Genomic DNA, 17,263 nt, shown 5'->3' on the forward strand with positions numbered 1-17,263 from the left:
ACAACTCCATGGACTTCACCGACGCAGCGTTGTCCCAGGAACGGCGTGATGAGGCGTCTGGAACCACGAGCCCATGTCACCAAGGAGGATCGCAGACAGAGGGGTCATGTCCGGATTCTGGATCGGTGGCTGCTGGGAACACAGCACCCAGGCAGCTAGGTGAGAGAGGCTTTTTTAACCCTATACTGCCATTACTAGCTCCGCGGGGTCCGCGTTTAGCACACAGCACGGATGATATCTGAGTGATGTGTACTGTTTCACTCGCACCCATAGGCTTATATGGGTGCGAGTGAGCCGACAGTCGGCCGAGTGTCCATGAAAATCGTAGCATGCTGCGATTGTCTTTGACCGAGGAAAATGGCCGACAAAAAATCGGCTGCTGGGAGCTGCCCCATACTTTAACATTGGTCCGAGTGCAATGCGATTTTTTTATCACATTGCAATCGTCCATTTACGTCGCCAATGTGACTCCAGCCTAACACAGACAAAGCAATAAGCGATGTCTGATTCATGCTGCCCATTATTTAGGCAACATGATTCAGATGACAGGTTCCCGTTAATAAATTTTATCTGTCTATTGCTCCTAAATATCTTACCTGTGGATGTTACAATATCAGATGAAATTTTTGTAGTAGTGGAATGTGTTGTAGAGTTTGCTGCTTCGGTTGTAGACGTTGAATTTGCAGCTGAAAAATGAGAATATGTTTTAGAATTAGGACACACAGATGAAAAAGAAAAAAAATGCTGAGTTATTCTTTTGCCATAAACCAGAAAATGAAAATATTTAACTGATATAAAATAAATAATATGAGCACCTTAGCTCAAGTTTGCAACTAAGATAAATCTCCAGATGTAACTGCAAATGAAACATTTTGATTCTATCAATTCAGTCGTGTCCAACCGTTACATACTCTGTAGGCCGATTCTCAGCATGCATCAATGTTTCCATTGCTTTTATCAATTAAAAAAAAACATAAAGTAGAGAACAAATTTATTTAGTCTTTTTGCTCTTTTATTTTACACCACATTTTGCCATTTTGAAAAAGGTCACAAAAAAGAAGTATAGTTTATTGGAGTCATAAAATGCTCTTAACCCCTTAGTGACAGAGCCAATTTGGTACTTAATGACCGAGCCAATTTTTACAATTCTGACCACTGTCACTTTATGAGGTTATAACTCTGGAACGCTTTAGCGGATCCCGCTGATTCTGAGACTGTTTTTTCGTGACATATTGTACTTCATGTAAGTGGTAACATTTCTTCGATATTACTTGCGATTATTTATGAAAAAAATGGAAATATGGTGAAAATTTTTAAAATTTTGCAATTTTCAAACTTTGTATTTTTATGCCCTTAAATCAGAGAGATATGTCACGAAAAATAGTTAATAAATAACATTTCCCACATGTCTACTTTACATCAGCACAATTTTGGAAACAAATTTTTTTTTTGCTAGGGAGTTATAAGGGTTAAAATTTGACCAGCAATTTCTCATTTTTACAACACCATTTTTTTTAGGGACCACATCACATTTGAAGTCATTTTGAGGGGTCTATATGATAGAAAATAACGAAGTGTGACACCATTCTAAAAACTGCACCCCTCAAGGTTCTCAAAATCACATTCAAGAAGTTTATTAACCCTTTACGTGCTTCACAGGAACTGAAACAATGTGGAAGGAAAAAATGAACATTTAACTTTTTTTTGCAAACATCTTAATTCAGAACCATTTTTTTTATTTTTACATGTGTAAAAACAGAAATGTAACCATAAATTTTGTTAAGCAATTTCTCCTGAATACGCCAATACCCCATATGTGGGGGTAAACCACTGTTTGGGTGCACTGCAGAGCTTGGAAGTGAAGGAGCGCCGTTTGACTTTTTCAATGCAGAATTGGCTGGAATTGAGATCGGACACCATGCCACGTTTAGAGAGCCCCTGATGTACCTAAGCAGTGGAAACCACCCACAAGTGACACCATTTTGGAAACTAGACCCCTTAAGGAACTTATCTAGATGTGTGTTGAGCACTTTGAACCCCCAAGTGCTTCACGGAAGTTTATAACGTAGAGCCGTGAAAATAAAAAATCGCTTTTGTTTACACAAAAATGATCTTTTCGCCCACAAATTCTTATTTTCACAAGGGTAACAGGAGAAATTAGACCACAAAAGTTGTTATGCGATTTCTCCTGAATACGTCGATACCCCATATGTGAGGGTAAACCACTGTTTGGGCGCACCGCAGAGCTTGGAAGGGAAGGAGTGCCGTTTTACTTTTTCAATATAGAATTGTCTGGAATTGAGATCGGACGCCATGTTGCGTTTGCAGAGCCCCTGGTGTGCCTAAACAGTGGAAACACCCCACAAGTGACACCATTTTGGAAACTAGACCCCTTAAGGAACTTATCTAGATGTGTGGTGAGCACTTTGAACCCCCATGTGCTTCACAGAAGTTTATAACGTAGATCCGTGAAAATAAAAAAATCGCATTTTTTCTACAAAAATGATCTTTTTGCCCCCAAATTTTTATTTTCACAAGGGTAACAGGAGAAATTAGACCACAAAAGATGTTGTGCAATTTCTCCTGAGTACGTCGATACCCAATATGTGGGGGTAAACCACTGTTTGGGTGCACCGCAGAGCTTGGAAGAGAAGGAGTGCCGTTTTACTTTTTCAATGTAGAATTGTCTGGAATTGAGATCGGACGCCATGTCGCGTTTGGAGAGCCCTTGCTGTGCCTAAACAGTAGAAATCCCCCACAATTGACCCCATTTTGGAAACTAGACCCCCCATGGAACTTATCTAGATGTGTGATGAGAACTTTGAATGCCCAAGTGCTTCACAGAAGTTTAGAATGCAGAGTCGTGAAAATAAAATAAAAAATTTTCCACAAAAAAGATATTGTAGCCCCCAAGTTTTTATTTTCACAAGGGTAACAGGAAAAATTGGACTGCAATAGTTGTTGTCCAATTTATCCTAAGTACGCTGATGCCCGATGTGTGGGGATAAACCACTTTTTGGGCGCACGGCAGAGCTCGGAAGGGAAGGAGCGCCATTTTGGAATGCAGACTTAGCTAGAATGGCCTGTGGGCGTTATGCTGCGTTTGCAGAGCCCCTGATGTACCTAAATAGTAGTAACCCCCCACAAGTGACCCCGTTTTGGAAACTAGACCCCCCAAGGAACTTATATAGATGTGTGGTGAGAACTGTGAATGCCCAAGTGCTTCACAGAAGTTTATAATACAGAGTCATAAAAATAAAAAATATTTTTTTTTTCCACAAAAAAGATTTTGTAGCCCCCAAGTTTTTATTTTCACAAGGGTAACAGGAGAAATTGGACCCCAAAAGTTGTTGTCCAATTTATCCCGAGTACGCTGATGCCCCATATGTGGGGGTAACCCACTGTTTGGGCGCACGGCAGAGCTCAGAAGGGAGGGAGCACCATTTGACTTTTTGAGCGCAAAATTGGCTGTCATGTTTGGAGACCCCCTGATGTAACTAAAGAGTGGAAACCCCCCAATTCTAGCTCCAACCCTAACCCCAACACACCCCTAACCCTAATCCCAACCCGATCCATATTCCTAATCACTAACCCTAACGATAATCACAACCCTTACCCCAAAACAACCCTAATGTCAACCCTAACCATAGCCCTAATCAAAACCCTAAATCCAAAACACCCCTAATCCTAATCTCAACCCTAACCTCAAACCTAACCCTAATCCCAATACACCCCTAATCACAACCCTAACCTTAACCCTAATCCCAAACCTAACCCTAATCCCAAGCGTAACCCTAATGCCAACCCTAACCCTAATCCAAACCCTAACCCTAATCCCAACTCTAACCCTAACTTTAGCCCCAACCCTAGCCCTAACTTTAGCCCCAACCCTAACCCTAGCCCTAAGGCTACTTTCACACTTGCATCATTTGGCATCCGTCGCAATCCATCATTTTGGACAAGAAACGGATCTTGCAAATGTACCCGCAGGATGCGTTTTTTTTTGCCCATAGACTTGTATTGCCGACGGATCGTGACGGATGGCCACACGTCGCGTCCGTCGTGCACTGGATCAGTGTTTTGGCGGACCGTCAGCACAAAAAAACGTTCAATGTAACGTTTTTTTGTACGTCGCATCCGCCATTTCTGACCGCACATGCGTGGCCGTAACTCCGCCCCCTCCTCCCCAGGACATAGATTGGGCAGCAGATGCGTTGAAAAACTACATCCGCTGCCCACGTTGTGCACAATTTTCACAACGTGCGTCGGTATGTCGGGCCGATGCATTGCGACGGCCCCGTACCGACGTAAGTGTGAAAGAAGCCTAACCCTAAATTTAGCGCCAACCCTAACCCTAAATTTAGCCCCAACCCTAACCCTAAATTTAGCCCCAACCCTAACCCTAAATTTAGCCCTAACCCTAACCCTAATCCTAGCCCTAACCCTAGCCCTAACCCTAACCCTAACCCTAGCCCTAACCCTAGCCCTAACCCTAGCCCTAACCCTAGCCCTAACCCTAACCCTAACACTAATCCTAACCCTAGCCCTAACCCTAACCATAATTTTAGCCCCAACTGCTCTTCTCCTGCCGGCCAGCAGATGGAGTCAGATTTTCTTTTCCCCGGCGGCCAGGAGGAGCAGCAGGAGGACCCAGGGACACTGGTGAGTATGATAGGGTCCCCAAATCCCCCTATTTCTCTGTCCTCTGATGTGCGATCACATCAGAGGACAGAGAATTACACTTTGCTTTTTTTTTTTTTTTGCGGTTGCCGGTAAACAGTTAATTACCGGCGATCGCAAAACAGGGGTCGGTAAAACCGAACCCGATCATGCTCTTTTGGGTCCCGCCTACCCCCGGTAGCCGAGACCCCAAAGATTCCCCCGGGGCCGGCCGGCGGGCGTACTGCACATGCGCCCGCCATTTTGAAGATGGCGGCGCCCATCGGGAGCCACGAGGAGCACCGGGGGAGACAGGTGAGTATCGGGGGGCGATCGGGGACCCCTTTTCTCTGTCCTCTGATGTGCGATCACATCGGAGGACAGAGAAATTAAAAAGAAATCGTGTTTTTTTTTTTTTTGCGATCGCCGGTAAACGGTTAATTACCGGCGATCGCAAATGCAGGGTCGGTACAAAACCCCCCGAATCATGTTCTCTGGGGTCTCGGCTACCCCCGACAGCCGAGACCCCGGAGAAAATCCAACTCTGGGGGGCGCAATTTACTTTTTCCACAGCGCCGTTAATTAACGGCGCTGTGGTTTAAGTACCCTTAGCGGCCGCCGTTAAAAGGCGTATCGGCGGTCGCTAAGGGGTTAATGCACAAAAAAGTGTGCATAAATTATCTGAGTAAGGCTATGTGCACACATTGCAGATTTTGATTCGGATCTGCAGAGTTTTTGGACAAGCTGAATTGCATCAAATCCACAGTGTAGTGCACTACCAATGTTATTCTATGTGAAATGAAGAATTGTTGTGCACATACTGCGGAAAAATCTGTGCAGATTTACAGCGATTTATTTTCCGCAGCATGTAAATTCTTTTTGCGGATCTGCAGCGCTTCCATTGAGTCAGGCACATCCGCAGCAAAACCGCAGGTGTATAAAAGATCTGCAGATTAGCTGCAGAAGTGCCTGCGAGAAATGCTGCAGATTGGGAGGGGGAAGAGTGTGTGGGCGGAGTGTGGGTGGAGACTGTGTGTGTGGGCGGAGACTGTGTGTGTGGGCGGAGACTGTGTGTGTGCAGAGAAGATGTGCGTGTCTGTATGCGGGTGTCTGTGTGCATCTGTGTGTGTCTGCGGGGCTGAGTGTGTGTGTCTGTGTGCGGGGCTTGTGTGTCTGTGTGAGGGAGTCTGAGGGGCTGTGTGTGTGAGGGGCTGTGTGTAGGCAGGCATTGTCCGATGGTACTACTAGTCCCATCCAGCTATGCCTGCAACAGTGACAGCTAGCCGGATGATGGGACAGTAGTAGTCCCATCATCCGTCTACTGTGTAAAAAAACAAAAAAAAAAACATATACACGGTGATCCAAATTATTATGCAAATTGGATTTAAGTGTCATAAAAAGTTAATTGTTTTGTTTTTCAAATAAACTTGTGGATGGTATTGTGTCTCAGGTCTCAATAGATAACTGAAATCAATCTTAAACACATGTGATAATTAGTTTTCCAGGTGATTCTAATTAAAGGAAAACTACTTAAAAATGATGTTCCACATTATTAAGCAGGCCAAAGGTTTCAAGCAATATGAGAAATAAAAAGGATCTCTTTACTGCTGAAAAGCGTTAAATAGTGCAATGCCTTGGACAAGGTATGAAAACATTAGATACTTCACAAAAACTTTGTGATCATCATACTGTGAAGAGATTTGTGACTGAAACAGAGCACAGACAGAGTTCATGCAGATAAAGGCAGAATGAGGAAGGTTTTTGCCAGACAAATTCATTGGATTAAGAGAGCAGCTGCCAAAATACCATTACAAAGCAGCAAACAGTTATTTGAAGCTGCTGGTGCCTCTGGAGTCCCTCGAACCTCAAGGTGTATGATCCTTCAATGGCTTGCTGTGGTGCATAAACCTACTATTCGGCCACCCCTAAACAGTGTTCATGAGCAGAAATGGTTGCAGTGGGCCCAGACATACATGAAGACCAATTTTCAAACAGTCTTGCTTACTGATGAGTGTCGAGCAACCCTGGATGGTCCAGATGGATGGAGTAGTGGATGGTTACTGGATGGCCACCATGTCGCAACGAGGCTGCGACGTCAGCAAGGAGGTGGAGAAATCATGTTTTGGGCTGGAATCATGGGGAAACAGCTGGTGGGCCCTTTAAGGTTCCGGAAGATGTGAAAATGACCTCTGTAAAGTAAATAGCGTTTCTGACTGACAACTTTCTTCCATGGTCTAAAAGCAGAAACGTGCATTCAGGAGCAAAATCATCTTCATGCATGGCAATGCCCCATCTCATGCTGCAAATAATACCTCTGAGTCATTGGCTGCTATGGGCATAAAAGGAGATAAACTCATGGTGTGGCCACCATCTTCCCCTGACCTCAACCCTATAGAAAACCTTTGGATTATCATCCAGCACAAGATCTATGAGGGTGGGAGGCAGTTCACATCAAAACAGCAGCTCTGGGAGGCTATTCTGACTTCATGCAAAGACGTACAAGCAGAAACTCTCCAAAAACTCAAGAATGCAAGAATTATGAAGATGATATCAAAGAAGGGGTCCTATGTAAAAATGTAACTTGGCCTGTTAAGATGTTTTGGAGTAAAATAGCTTTTTTGTTCATTGAATGTGACCTCCTAATGCTGCAAATTCCACAAATGAGCATTTTCAGTTCTTTAAAACATATCAAATGTTTAGAAATTCTATTCTGCCTAATAATTTGGAACAGTGCATTTTGAGTTTTTATTCATTTTGGAGATTATACTGATCCTAGAGGGTGGCCCGATTCTAACGCATATGGTATTCTAGAATACGCATGTCCACGTAGTATATTGCACAGCCCACGTAGTATATTGCCCAGCCACGTAGTATATTGCCCAGCCACGTAGTATATTGCACAGCCACGTAGTATATTGCCCAACCACGTAGTATATTGCCCAGCCACGTAGTATATTGCCCAGCCACGTAGTATATTGCCCAGTAACGTAGTATATTGCACAGCGACGTAGTATACAGCACAGAGCCACGTAGTATATTGGCCAGTAATGTAGTATATTGCCCAGTGACGTATTATATTGCCGAGTGATGTAGTATACAGCACAGAGCCACGTAGTATTTTGCACAGCAAAGTAGTATACAGCACAGAACCCATACTGCCAAATCTTCACGCAATTCCTTCTTTAGTCTGATAAAATGAACCGGAGATCGAACGCCCCTGGTCACCAAAGACAACCTGCGGTAGAATGCCCTTCCCATCAGCAGAATACGGCAAGCGAAGTTCAATTAGCCAAGCAAAGATTGTACCTCCCTCAGCTTCAATTTTTTAGCACTACATGCCCTAGACACCTCTTCGCTCAGAGCGCTAACCTTATCCCCAGGCAACCTGCACACCATTTCTAAGGTATCGATTTCTATACCCAGAAAACTCAGAACAGTGACTAGACCCACAGTTTTGTCCGGAGCTAAAGGAACCCCAAAAATCTTGCACACTCTCTCAATAGTGTGCAATAGCACCGAGCAATCAGTACTTTGAGCCGGGCCTATAAACAGGAAGTCATCCAGATAGTGAATGCAGGATTTCAAGCCCGACACGTCTTTCACCACCCACTCCAAAAAGGTGCTAAAAGTTTCGAAGTACACGCAGGAAAGGGAACAACCCATGGGGAGACAGCGATCGACGAAAAAACCTCCATCCTAATAGCAACCCAGGAGATTCATACTCTCCGGGTGAACCGATAGTAGCCTGAACGCCGCTTCGATATCCGTTTTCGCCAACCGTGCGCCACCCCCACATACCCGCACCCAATCCATAGCCGCAGGGTCAATTCCGTCATTTCCGTCATTTACTGAGGACCCTTACGGAAAGGACAGATGATGAATCAATCTGAATTTATTGGGTTCCTTTTTTGGTACCACGCCCAACGGGGAAACACTCAGATTGCATATAGGCGCAACTGGAAAAGGGCCGGCCATCCTACCCAATTTAACTTCGCTTTCCAGCTTTTTAGCAACCACGTCAGGAAATTGCAGAGCCGATTTCAAATTTTTTGTGGAAAAATTATGTGACGCATCCACGAATGGAATACGGAAACCATCCCGAAAACCTCCTTCTAACAAAGCTGCAGCTGGTGAATCAGGGTACCTATTTAGAAATGGCACCATCACGTCCAGTTGAACTGGCGTCATTCCTTTTTTCAGAACCGTCTCCGCTTCTCTGTCTGCCACCCTTAAAACATTTGGATGACTCGTGCGGTCCCCCGCAAGTTGCACATTCATGCTTGAATTTGCATTTTCCCCAAAATTTACATGACCCTTCATTGAATGCAAACCACAGTCCTCTCTGCATTGCCGCTGAGTGTCCCGACTGCCCTGAACCCCCAGCGCTTCCAGGAAAAGACCTGCTGCCTGACACGAACCGTGATGGGACCATAACCTTCATCCACAAAGCTATATCTTTGTGATCCCACCAAATACTGGGCCTAATGGCCTTCCACTGCCGGAATTGCTCATCGTATCTGAGCCAACCTTGGCCCCTGTAAGTCCGATAAGCTTCCCCAATCGCATCCATGTTAAAAAAAATCCCCGAGCAGTTCTCGGGGGACCTCTCACCAATCACACTCGCCAAAATGGCGAATGCCTGTAACCAATTAGAAAAAGTCCTAGGAATCAGCCTAAAACGCCTTTTTTCCTCCTCCTCTTTTTTTAAATCATCTTTGCGCAGCCTGTCCAATTGAACACGCTCTAGTGGTAATAAGGAGAATATTTCCACGTATTCCCCTTTCCAAATTTTTTCCCTAGTTTCACTTTTTAAGTGTGCCCCCAACGGTCCCTCGAAACAAACGTATACCCCCCCACAGGCCGCGTCATCCAAACGCACTGAGGTATCTTTTTCCGCTTCCCCTGCCTGACTGGCAAAAGACGCTAACCGAAGGTACGGCGGCACTCGTCGCCACAGCATCATTCCCCACGTTATCTGATGACATACTCCTAGAACTCATATCAGTGAAACCCCCCCAGAGAACCCCTCAAACCCAAAACTTCACCTGGATTCCCAAGCCATGACGCAGAAGGAGAAGACCCCAGGTTTGAACCCCCCGATCCCCATAGCGCCGCCAGATCTCTAAGCCAGTGCATGATAAGACCTAACCCCCCCGACTCCCCCCATAAATACATCCCTACTAACATTGACAGAGGGAGCTAACACAAGAGTACATGAAAGAAAAGGATTGTCCTCACCTAGCTGCCCGAGCGCTGTGGACCCGGCAGCCGAAGATCCTGAAGCCAGACGTACGTGCTCCTCTCCAGAGCTCTCCATCCGTTGGTCCCCGGGTAAGTCAGACAGCCGACTGCCATCCTGTGACACCCCATCCGAAGGAGCAGGGTCCCTTGCTGCTGATGCCGCCGCTGGGAAGATGCCTGAGCCAGCATAACGCTGCCCGTGCTGAGAAGTGCTCCTATCTGCAGCTGTCACATAGCCAGACCACCTGGATGGACTTAGCCCCGGCCTGCACTGGCTAGAGGAAGTCAGCCCTCAAGCTCCCTGCCTTGTCCCGGGCAGAGCACTGCTGACAGGGCCGGCAGAACGCCGACCGTTAGATGCCACACGCCGAAAGGCCCGGGAATAAGGCCCCTGCCTCCTGGATGCGCCCGCTCATCCACGTTGAGCAGGCTCACCTGACCTGGCGCAGCCCGCCGCTCCTGGTCCCGACACCTGGTGAGTCAAACGCGCCGAGGAGGAGGCCGACACCTCTCCCTGCTGCAGGCCCCACCGTGCTGCCGAATTTCTCCCGGCTCTGCCGTGGGCTGCTGCTGCACCGCCACTCGCGTCTCCTGCCGGAGGGTCCCCAGAGGGGCTCCTGATACGGCGCCGTGCCCGAGGAGTGACGTTGGGGCTCAAGTGCGCCGGAGGCTTGGACCTCCGCGGCCAGCATCCCTCTGCTGGTACCTGGGCCGGTCCCGTCACCGCTCCGTCCAGAAGGCTGCTTATGGACTGCTGCAGCAATTCGGTGCCCTGTGTGCTGGCCTGTTCGTGCAGTCTCTGCAATAAGGCCTCCACGTCCATCACTGGGGATTTCAGCCACTGCCGGCCCAGCAGGTGAGCGTGGCAGTTGCTGAGGTGAAATTGGCAGTTTCTTATCCAAATCACCCCCTCAGTAAGCTCCCCCCACTTGCTCCTCCCTGCCTCATCCAAACCCCGCCCCCCAGGTCCAAATTCAAAAGTACACAGCCCAAGCAAACTATTTAACCCTGACTTGCCCTTGCCCACCCTGAGGCTCTGCCATTCCCGGTGACCCCGTCATGCTGGCCTCCCTTGAGGGCCAGGGGCCCAGTACAGCCTTTCCTTGAGAGCTGCTTAAACATTTCTCTTTCTGCAGCATCTACCAGGACCTTACCTGCTTTTTTGTCTGATTTTGAGGACGTATTTTCTGAGAAGGGGTGTCAGGATTTGTCTCCCCATCATGCATATGATTGTCCAATTAAGCTGACTCCTGAAACTAAACTGCCCAAGTCCAGACTACACAATCCTGCGGATTTTTCCAGACTGATTTTGGTAAATCTGCAGGTAAACCGCACTATGAATTACCGCTTTTTTTTGCGTTTTTTGTGCAGATTTCACATACGGTTTTACACCTGCAGATTCCTATTATGGAGCAGGTGTAAACCGCTGCGGAATCCGCACAAAGAATCGACATGCTGCGGAATAAACAAAAGCTACGTTTCCACGCAGTTTTTTCCGCAGCATGTGCACTGCGGATTTTGTTTTCCATAGGTTTACATGGTACTGTAAACTCATGGAAAACTGCTGCAAATCCGCAGCGTCAAAGCCGCTGCGGATCCGCAGCAAAATCCGCAACGTGTGCACATACCCTAAAGAGTTGTTTTAACATTGCACCTATACTCAGTTAATCAGATGTTTCTCAACCTTTTATCGTAGAAGTGGATGCATCATAGGTGGGGGTTGGGGCTGTGTTGTCTAAGGGTCCATCCCTTGGTGAATGGCATCCATGCGCCTTCTTTTCCCAAAAATTATTCCCGGCTGGAGAAATTGTTTTTTTGGGGAAACAGGGGAAATTGGTGATAAACTTTTAACTCTTCTAAATTCCTAACAAGAAAAATAATGTTTTAAATAGGATGTTGATATAAAGTAGATATGTGGTTAATATTATGTATTATTTATTTTGTGTAGTAAAACTATTTGATTTAAGGGAATAAGAAAAGTTGAAAATTGTTACATTTTCTAATTTTTATTAAAATTTTCAATATTTTTGTAAATAAATGCAAATCATATCAACCTAAATTTACCACTGTTATGAAGTACAAAATGTCACAAAAAACAGTCTTAGGGTATGTGCACACGTTGCAGATTTGCCTGTGGATTTTTCTGCACTAAATCCGCAGCTCTTGGCAGAAAACGCAGGTGCGTTTTTTATCCATTTTTTGTGCTTTTTTGATGCGTTTTTGTATGCGTTTTTGAAAGCTAAATAAAGATGTATTCTTGAGCGAAAAAAAAAATTGTGATGTCATTTCTTGTCCAACCTCCTCTTTTACATTTATCCAACCCACACTCCATTACACACACAGATAGATAGATAGATAGATAGATAGATAGATATATCTATAGATAGAAGGAATGAGATAGATAGACAGATAGATAGACAGACAGACATCTAAATATAGATAGAAAATAGATATATCTATCTATCTATCGATATATCTATGGATAGATGTAGATAGATATATATCTCATTCTATCTATCTATCTATCTATCTATCTATCTATCTATCTATCTATCTATCTATCTATCCCATATCTATTTATCTATAGATAGATAGAAGGAATGAGATAGATAGATTGATAGATATATAGATAGATCTTCATATAGATAGATCTATAGATCTACAGATATATGTATGGATAGGTATATGTTAGGACTGGAGGAACGCACCAAGTTTAAGATGGAATAGTATCAGGTGCGTTCGCAGTCCGGGGTCCACCGTGCAGGTGAAAACCTGCTGCTAGTGATGACGGACAATATGGCGGTACAATGTGAATACACACACGGGTTTACTTCACCCTATGTGAAGGAAGCGAACTCTGTTGCGTCACAGGGTCGTGGTACCGCACCAAGAGCGCAAGCAAGGAGTCTCAGAACTCAATCCCAAGACACAGGAATAGAGTTCATAAAAACCTCATGCGCTCGACACCGCTACTGGGGTGTCAGAGTGACAGAAATAAATGTATTAAAAATGCACGTGAGTGCGTGCGGTGCCGCACTGGCGGACGTCACTAACCACCCAGGCTTGGGTCAGGAAAGCGCTGAGAAAGCGCACGGCGCCACACTGGCGGTCACAGCAACTAGACGCTGTAATGTGTTTCATGCTGATGGCTTAGTCGGGCGCTAGATAGCTACCATCATTCGCGAACAGTCAACAACACTAGGAATGGGAATGATTTACTGTAGGAGCTTTCATCCATCGACATACATCCATCTACACACACACATTATATCAAGTCAATACTAGCGCATGGCCGTGCGGTCATGCGCAGCTTATATAGTTGCAGCACGTTCAGGACCTTCCAATAAAGGGCCAATGGGAAGCTGCTACTGAAGTTTTGCACTTTCAGGACCTTCCTGGAGGACCAATGGGATGTGCTGCAGTACCTGAGCATGTGACCCTCGATCTCCAATGGGAGATCTTGTCCTGGGCATGCTCAGAAAGAGAAAAACAGGACTTAGTCCCAAAAGCATCTGCTCGCCGCTGCCCAACACTGACTTCAATGGCAGAAGCAGGAAAAGCAGCAGTAACTCTTTGTACAGAGTGGGACTGAGCAAGACGCTGGGACCGACGTCTCCGCTGAGCAGACTCCACTGCGGCAGGAGAAGAATGGGAGACGGCCCGAGATTCCCCCTGTGCATAGGTGGGAACTCGACCACTAACATGGCCTCGCTACGCTCGAAGGCAGCAATGAGCTGCAGAGCCTGAATGTGCTCAACAGGCTCCCAGGACCTATCCTCAGGACCATAACCCTTCCAGTCCACCAAATACAAATTTTTGCCACGTACCACCTTGCTCCCCAAAATAGCGTTCACCTCGAAATTGTCCGTAGACGAACCCGATGTCCCGGCAGATGACTCAGAAAACCGGGACATGTATACGGGCTTAAGGAGGGACACATGAAAGGTGTCGGTGATACCTAGGCGTGGAGGAAGGGCTAGACGGTAGACCACAGGATTAACTTGTTCAAGGACCTTGAAGGGACCCAAGTAGCGAGGTGCAAACTTAGTGGACTCTACACGCAGCCTGATGTTACGGGCGGAGAGCCACACCAAATTGCCAGGAGCAAAGATCGGGGCAGGGCGCCGATGTGCATCGGCGGAGGACATCATTCTCTCCTTGGAGGCCCGGATGGCATCCTGAGTGCGGTCCCAAATGTCCCGTACCTCCACAGCCCAGTCTGCCACCTTGGAGTGAGCAGAGGACACGGGCATAGGCACAGGAACCCGCGGATGCTGGCCGTAATTAAGGAGGAAAGGAGTCTGACCGATGGAGTCGGCTACAGCGTTGTTAAGGGCAAACTCTGCCCACGGTAACAAGGATGCCCAGTCATCCTGCCTGGCAGAAAAAAAATGTCATAAATATGTGACCAGAGTCTGATTGGCCCTCTCTACCAACCCATTCGTCTCGGGATGATATGCGGAAGAGAGATTTAACTCAATGCTGAGAAGACGACACAGCTCTCTCCAGAACCGAGATGCAAACTGGGGACCCCGGTCACTAACAATTTTGTCCGGCATGCCGTGTAGGCGGAAGATGTGTTTAATGAACAACACTGCCAAGGCCCGTGCAGAAGGTAACCGTGGAAGCGGCACCAAATGCACCATTTTCGAGAAATGATCGGTAATAACCCAAATGATGGTACAGGCACGAGACTTGGGCAAACCCACTACAAAGTCCATCCCGACCATCTCCCAGGGCCTATCTGCCACCGGCAAGGGATGGAGCAAGGCAGCTGGCCGTTATCGAGGAGACTTATTTTTTGCGCAGGAGACACACGCCAGAACATAATCTCTGACATCTCAGAGCATATGCGGCCACCAGCACGTCCTCGCCAGCAGCTCAGATGTCCTCTTTGTCCTAAATTGTCCACTCACCCTGGACGAATGAGCCCAAGAAAGAACCTCCGGTCACAAATTTATGGGCACGAAAGTCTTGCCCGGAGGCACAGACTCTAGCGACACCGGAGCTACGGTTCTCAGGCTCTCAGAGTGGACAATAAGCCGAGGCTCTCCTTCCTCCTCCTCAGATGATACAACAGAGTGAGAAAGGGCGTCAGCACAAATGTTCTTCTCCCCAGCGAGAAAATGGAGGGTGAAGTGGAACCGAGAGAAGAACAAGGACCATCTGGCCTGGCGAGAATTTAGCCACTGGGCTGTTTGCAAATATAGCAAATTTTTGTGGTCAGTGAACACTTGAAAGGGAAAACGAGCCCCCTCCAAGAGATGTCTCCACTCCGAAAAGGCCAACTTCATCGCTAGCAACTCCCTGTCCCCGATGGAATAATTCCTCTCCGCTGGTGTGAAGGTCTTGGAGAAGAAGAAGCAAGGATGCTTCCGACCTTGAGCATACTTTTGGAAGAGGACTGCTCCTGCACCAACAGAAGAGGCATCCACCTCCATTATAAACGGCTTATCCACATCGGGACGATGTAGAATGGGAGCGCTAGCAAAATGAGACTTAATAGAAGAAAAGGCCCTGGAGACCTCTTCAGACCACAACTTGGGATTCGCTCCCTTCTTGGTGAGGGCCACCAAGGGAGCTACCAAAGTTGAGAAGTGGGGAATGAACTGGCGGTAATAATTAATGAACCCCATAAAGCTCTGCACCGCCTTAAGAGAATGGGGCTCTTGCCAGTCCATCACAGCCTGTAGTTTGGCAGGATCCATAGCCAATCTCTGGGCGGAGATGATATAGCCCAGGAAAGGTAAAGACTCCTGCTCAAACATACACTTCTCCAACTTTGCATAAAGAGAGTTTGCCCGTAGGAGGTTGAAGACTCTGCCAACATCTCTCCGGTGGGAGTCAATATCTGGAGAAAAGATGAGAATATCATCCAGATAGACTACGACAGAGGTGGAAAGCATATCCCGGAAGATGTCGTTGACAAAGTCTTGGAAAACGGCTGGGGCATTACAGAGCCCGAAGGGCATCACTAGATACTCATAGTGCCCATCTCTGGTGTTAAACGCCGTTTTCCATTCGTCCCCCTCACGGATGCGAATCAGGTTGTAAGCACCCCGCAGATCTAGTTTAGTAAACACCCTTGCTCCCCGTAGCCTATCAAAGAGCTCAGATATCAAGGGCAAAGGATACTTATTCTTAACGGTGATGGCGTTAAGACCCCTGTAGTCTATGCATGGACGTAGTTCCCCATTCTTCTTCTGCACGAAAAAGAACCCTGCCCCAGCAGGTGACACTGACTTCCTGATGAACCCTCTTGCCAGATTCTCTTGAATGTACTGAGTCATTGCCTCCGTCTCCAGGAAAGATAACAGATAGACTTGACCCCGGGGAGGCTCAGCCCCAGGCAAGAGATCAATGGGACAGTCATAGGGGCGATGGGGCGGAAGGGTCTCCACCGCCTTTTTGGAGATCACATCTGCATAAGACCAATATTGCTTGGGGAGAGAGGATAGATTATTATTATTATTTATTATTATAGCGCCATTTATTCCATGGCGCTTTACATGTGAGGATCTGCGGGTACCTCTGTAATAGCAACCTGAACGCAATCCCTCTGACACCTACCCCCACAAGTTTCACCCCATCCCAGAATCCTACCTGAGGACCACTCGATGTGAGGAGAGTGGTACCGTAGCCAAGGTATCCCCAACAGGACCTTGTCAATTCCCTCAGGAATGACGAGCAGAGATATAATCTCCTGATGGGACGGCAACATGGACAGAGTAAAAGGGATGGTCTGGTGTGTTATCTGTGAGGGCAGTGTCGACCCATTCACCACTCGTACCGTTACTGGTTGAGCTAGCATAACCAGGGGTATTGCGTGACGCTGGGCGAAGGCAGAAGACATAAAATTGCCCTCCGCCCCAGAATCCACGCATAGCTCTACCGAGTGGGAGGATGAGCCTATAATAATTGTCCCCTTAAAGGACAATTTGGAGGCAAACGTCGCCATGTCTGGTGTACCTCCACCTACTACCACTAGACGCTGACGTTTCCTCAACCGCTGGGGACATCTGGTGGCAAGATGTCCTGACTGCTGGCAAGCATGACAGACCTTGAGTGCACAAGCGGTCCGGGACTTAGATCCTGCTCGTAACACTTCCATGGCCTCATGTGACTCAGGAACCTGGACCGGAGATTCCAGAGGTTTGGCGAAAGTGGGAGCCAGCCGAAACCTCTGCCTACACTGGGCTCGCTCTAACCTCTGCTCATTAAAACGGAGGTCCATTCGAGTAGAGACAGTTATTAATTCCTCCAGTGTGGCAGGAATCTCCCTAGTGGCCAGAGTGTCCTTAATGTGATCAGCCAGGCCCCTCCAAAATATGGGGATAAGGGCTTTTGCCGACCACTCCAGCTC

At 47.0% G+C, this 17,263-nt stretch overlaps 1 protein-coding gene across 1 annotated transcript in view; it reads right to left on the reverse strand.

Moving 5' to 3' along the window:
- Nucleotides 1-17,263, reverse strand: part of CIST1 (colon, intestine and stomach enriched 1) — a 168,021-nt gene that overhangs the window by 35,642 nt on the left and 115,116 nt on the right. Inside the window, exon 2 of the mRNA XM_069745691.1 lies at nucleotides 597-686. Coding sequence (XP_069601792.1) covers nucleotides 597-686 — 90 coding nt within the window. The remainder of the gene's footprint in view (nucleotides 1-596; nucleotides 687-17,263) is intronic.

Source organism: Ranitomeya imitator, chromosome 1, assembly GCF_032444005.1.
Source record: "Ranitomeya imitator isolate aRanImi1 chromosome 1, aRanImi1.pri, whole genome shotgun sequence".
Taxonomy (NCBI): Eukaryota; Metazoa; Chordata; class Amphibia; order Anura; family Dendrobatidae; genus Ranitomeya; species Ranitomeya imitator.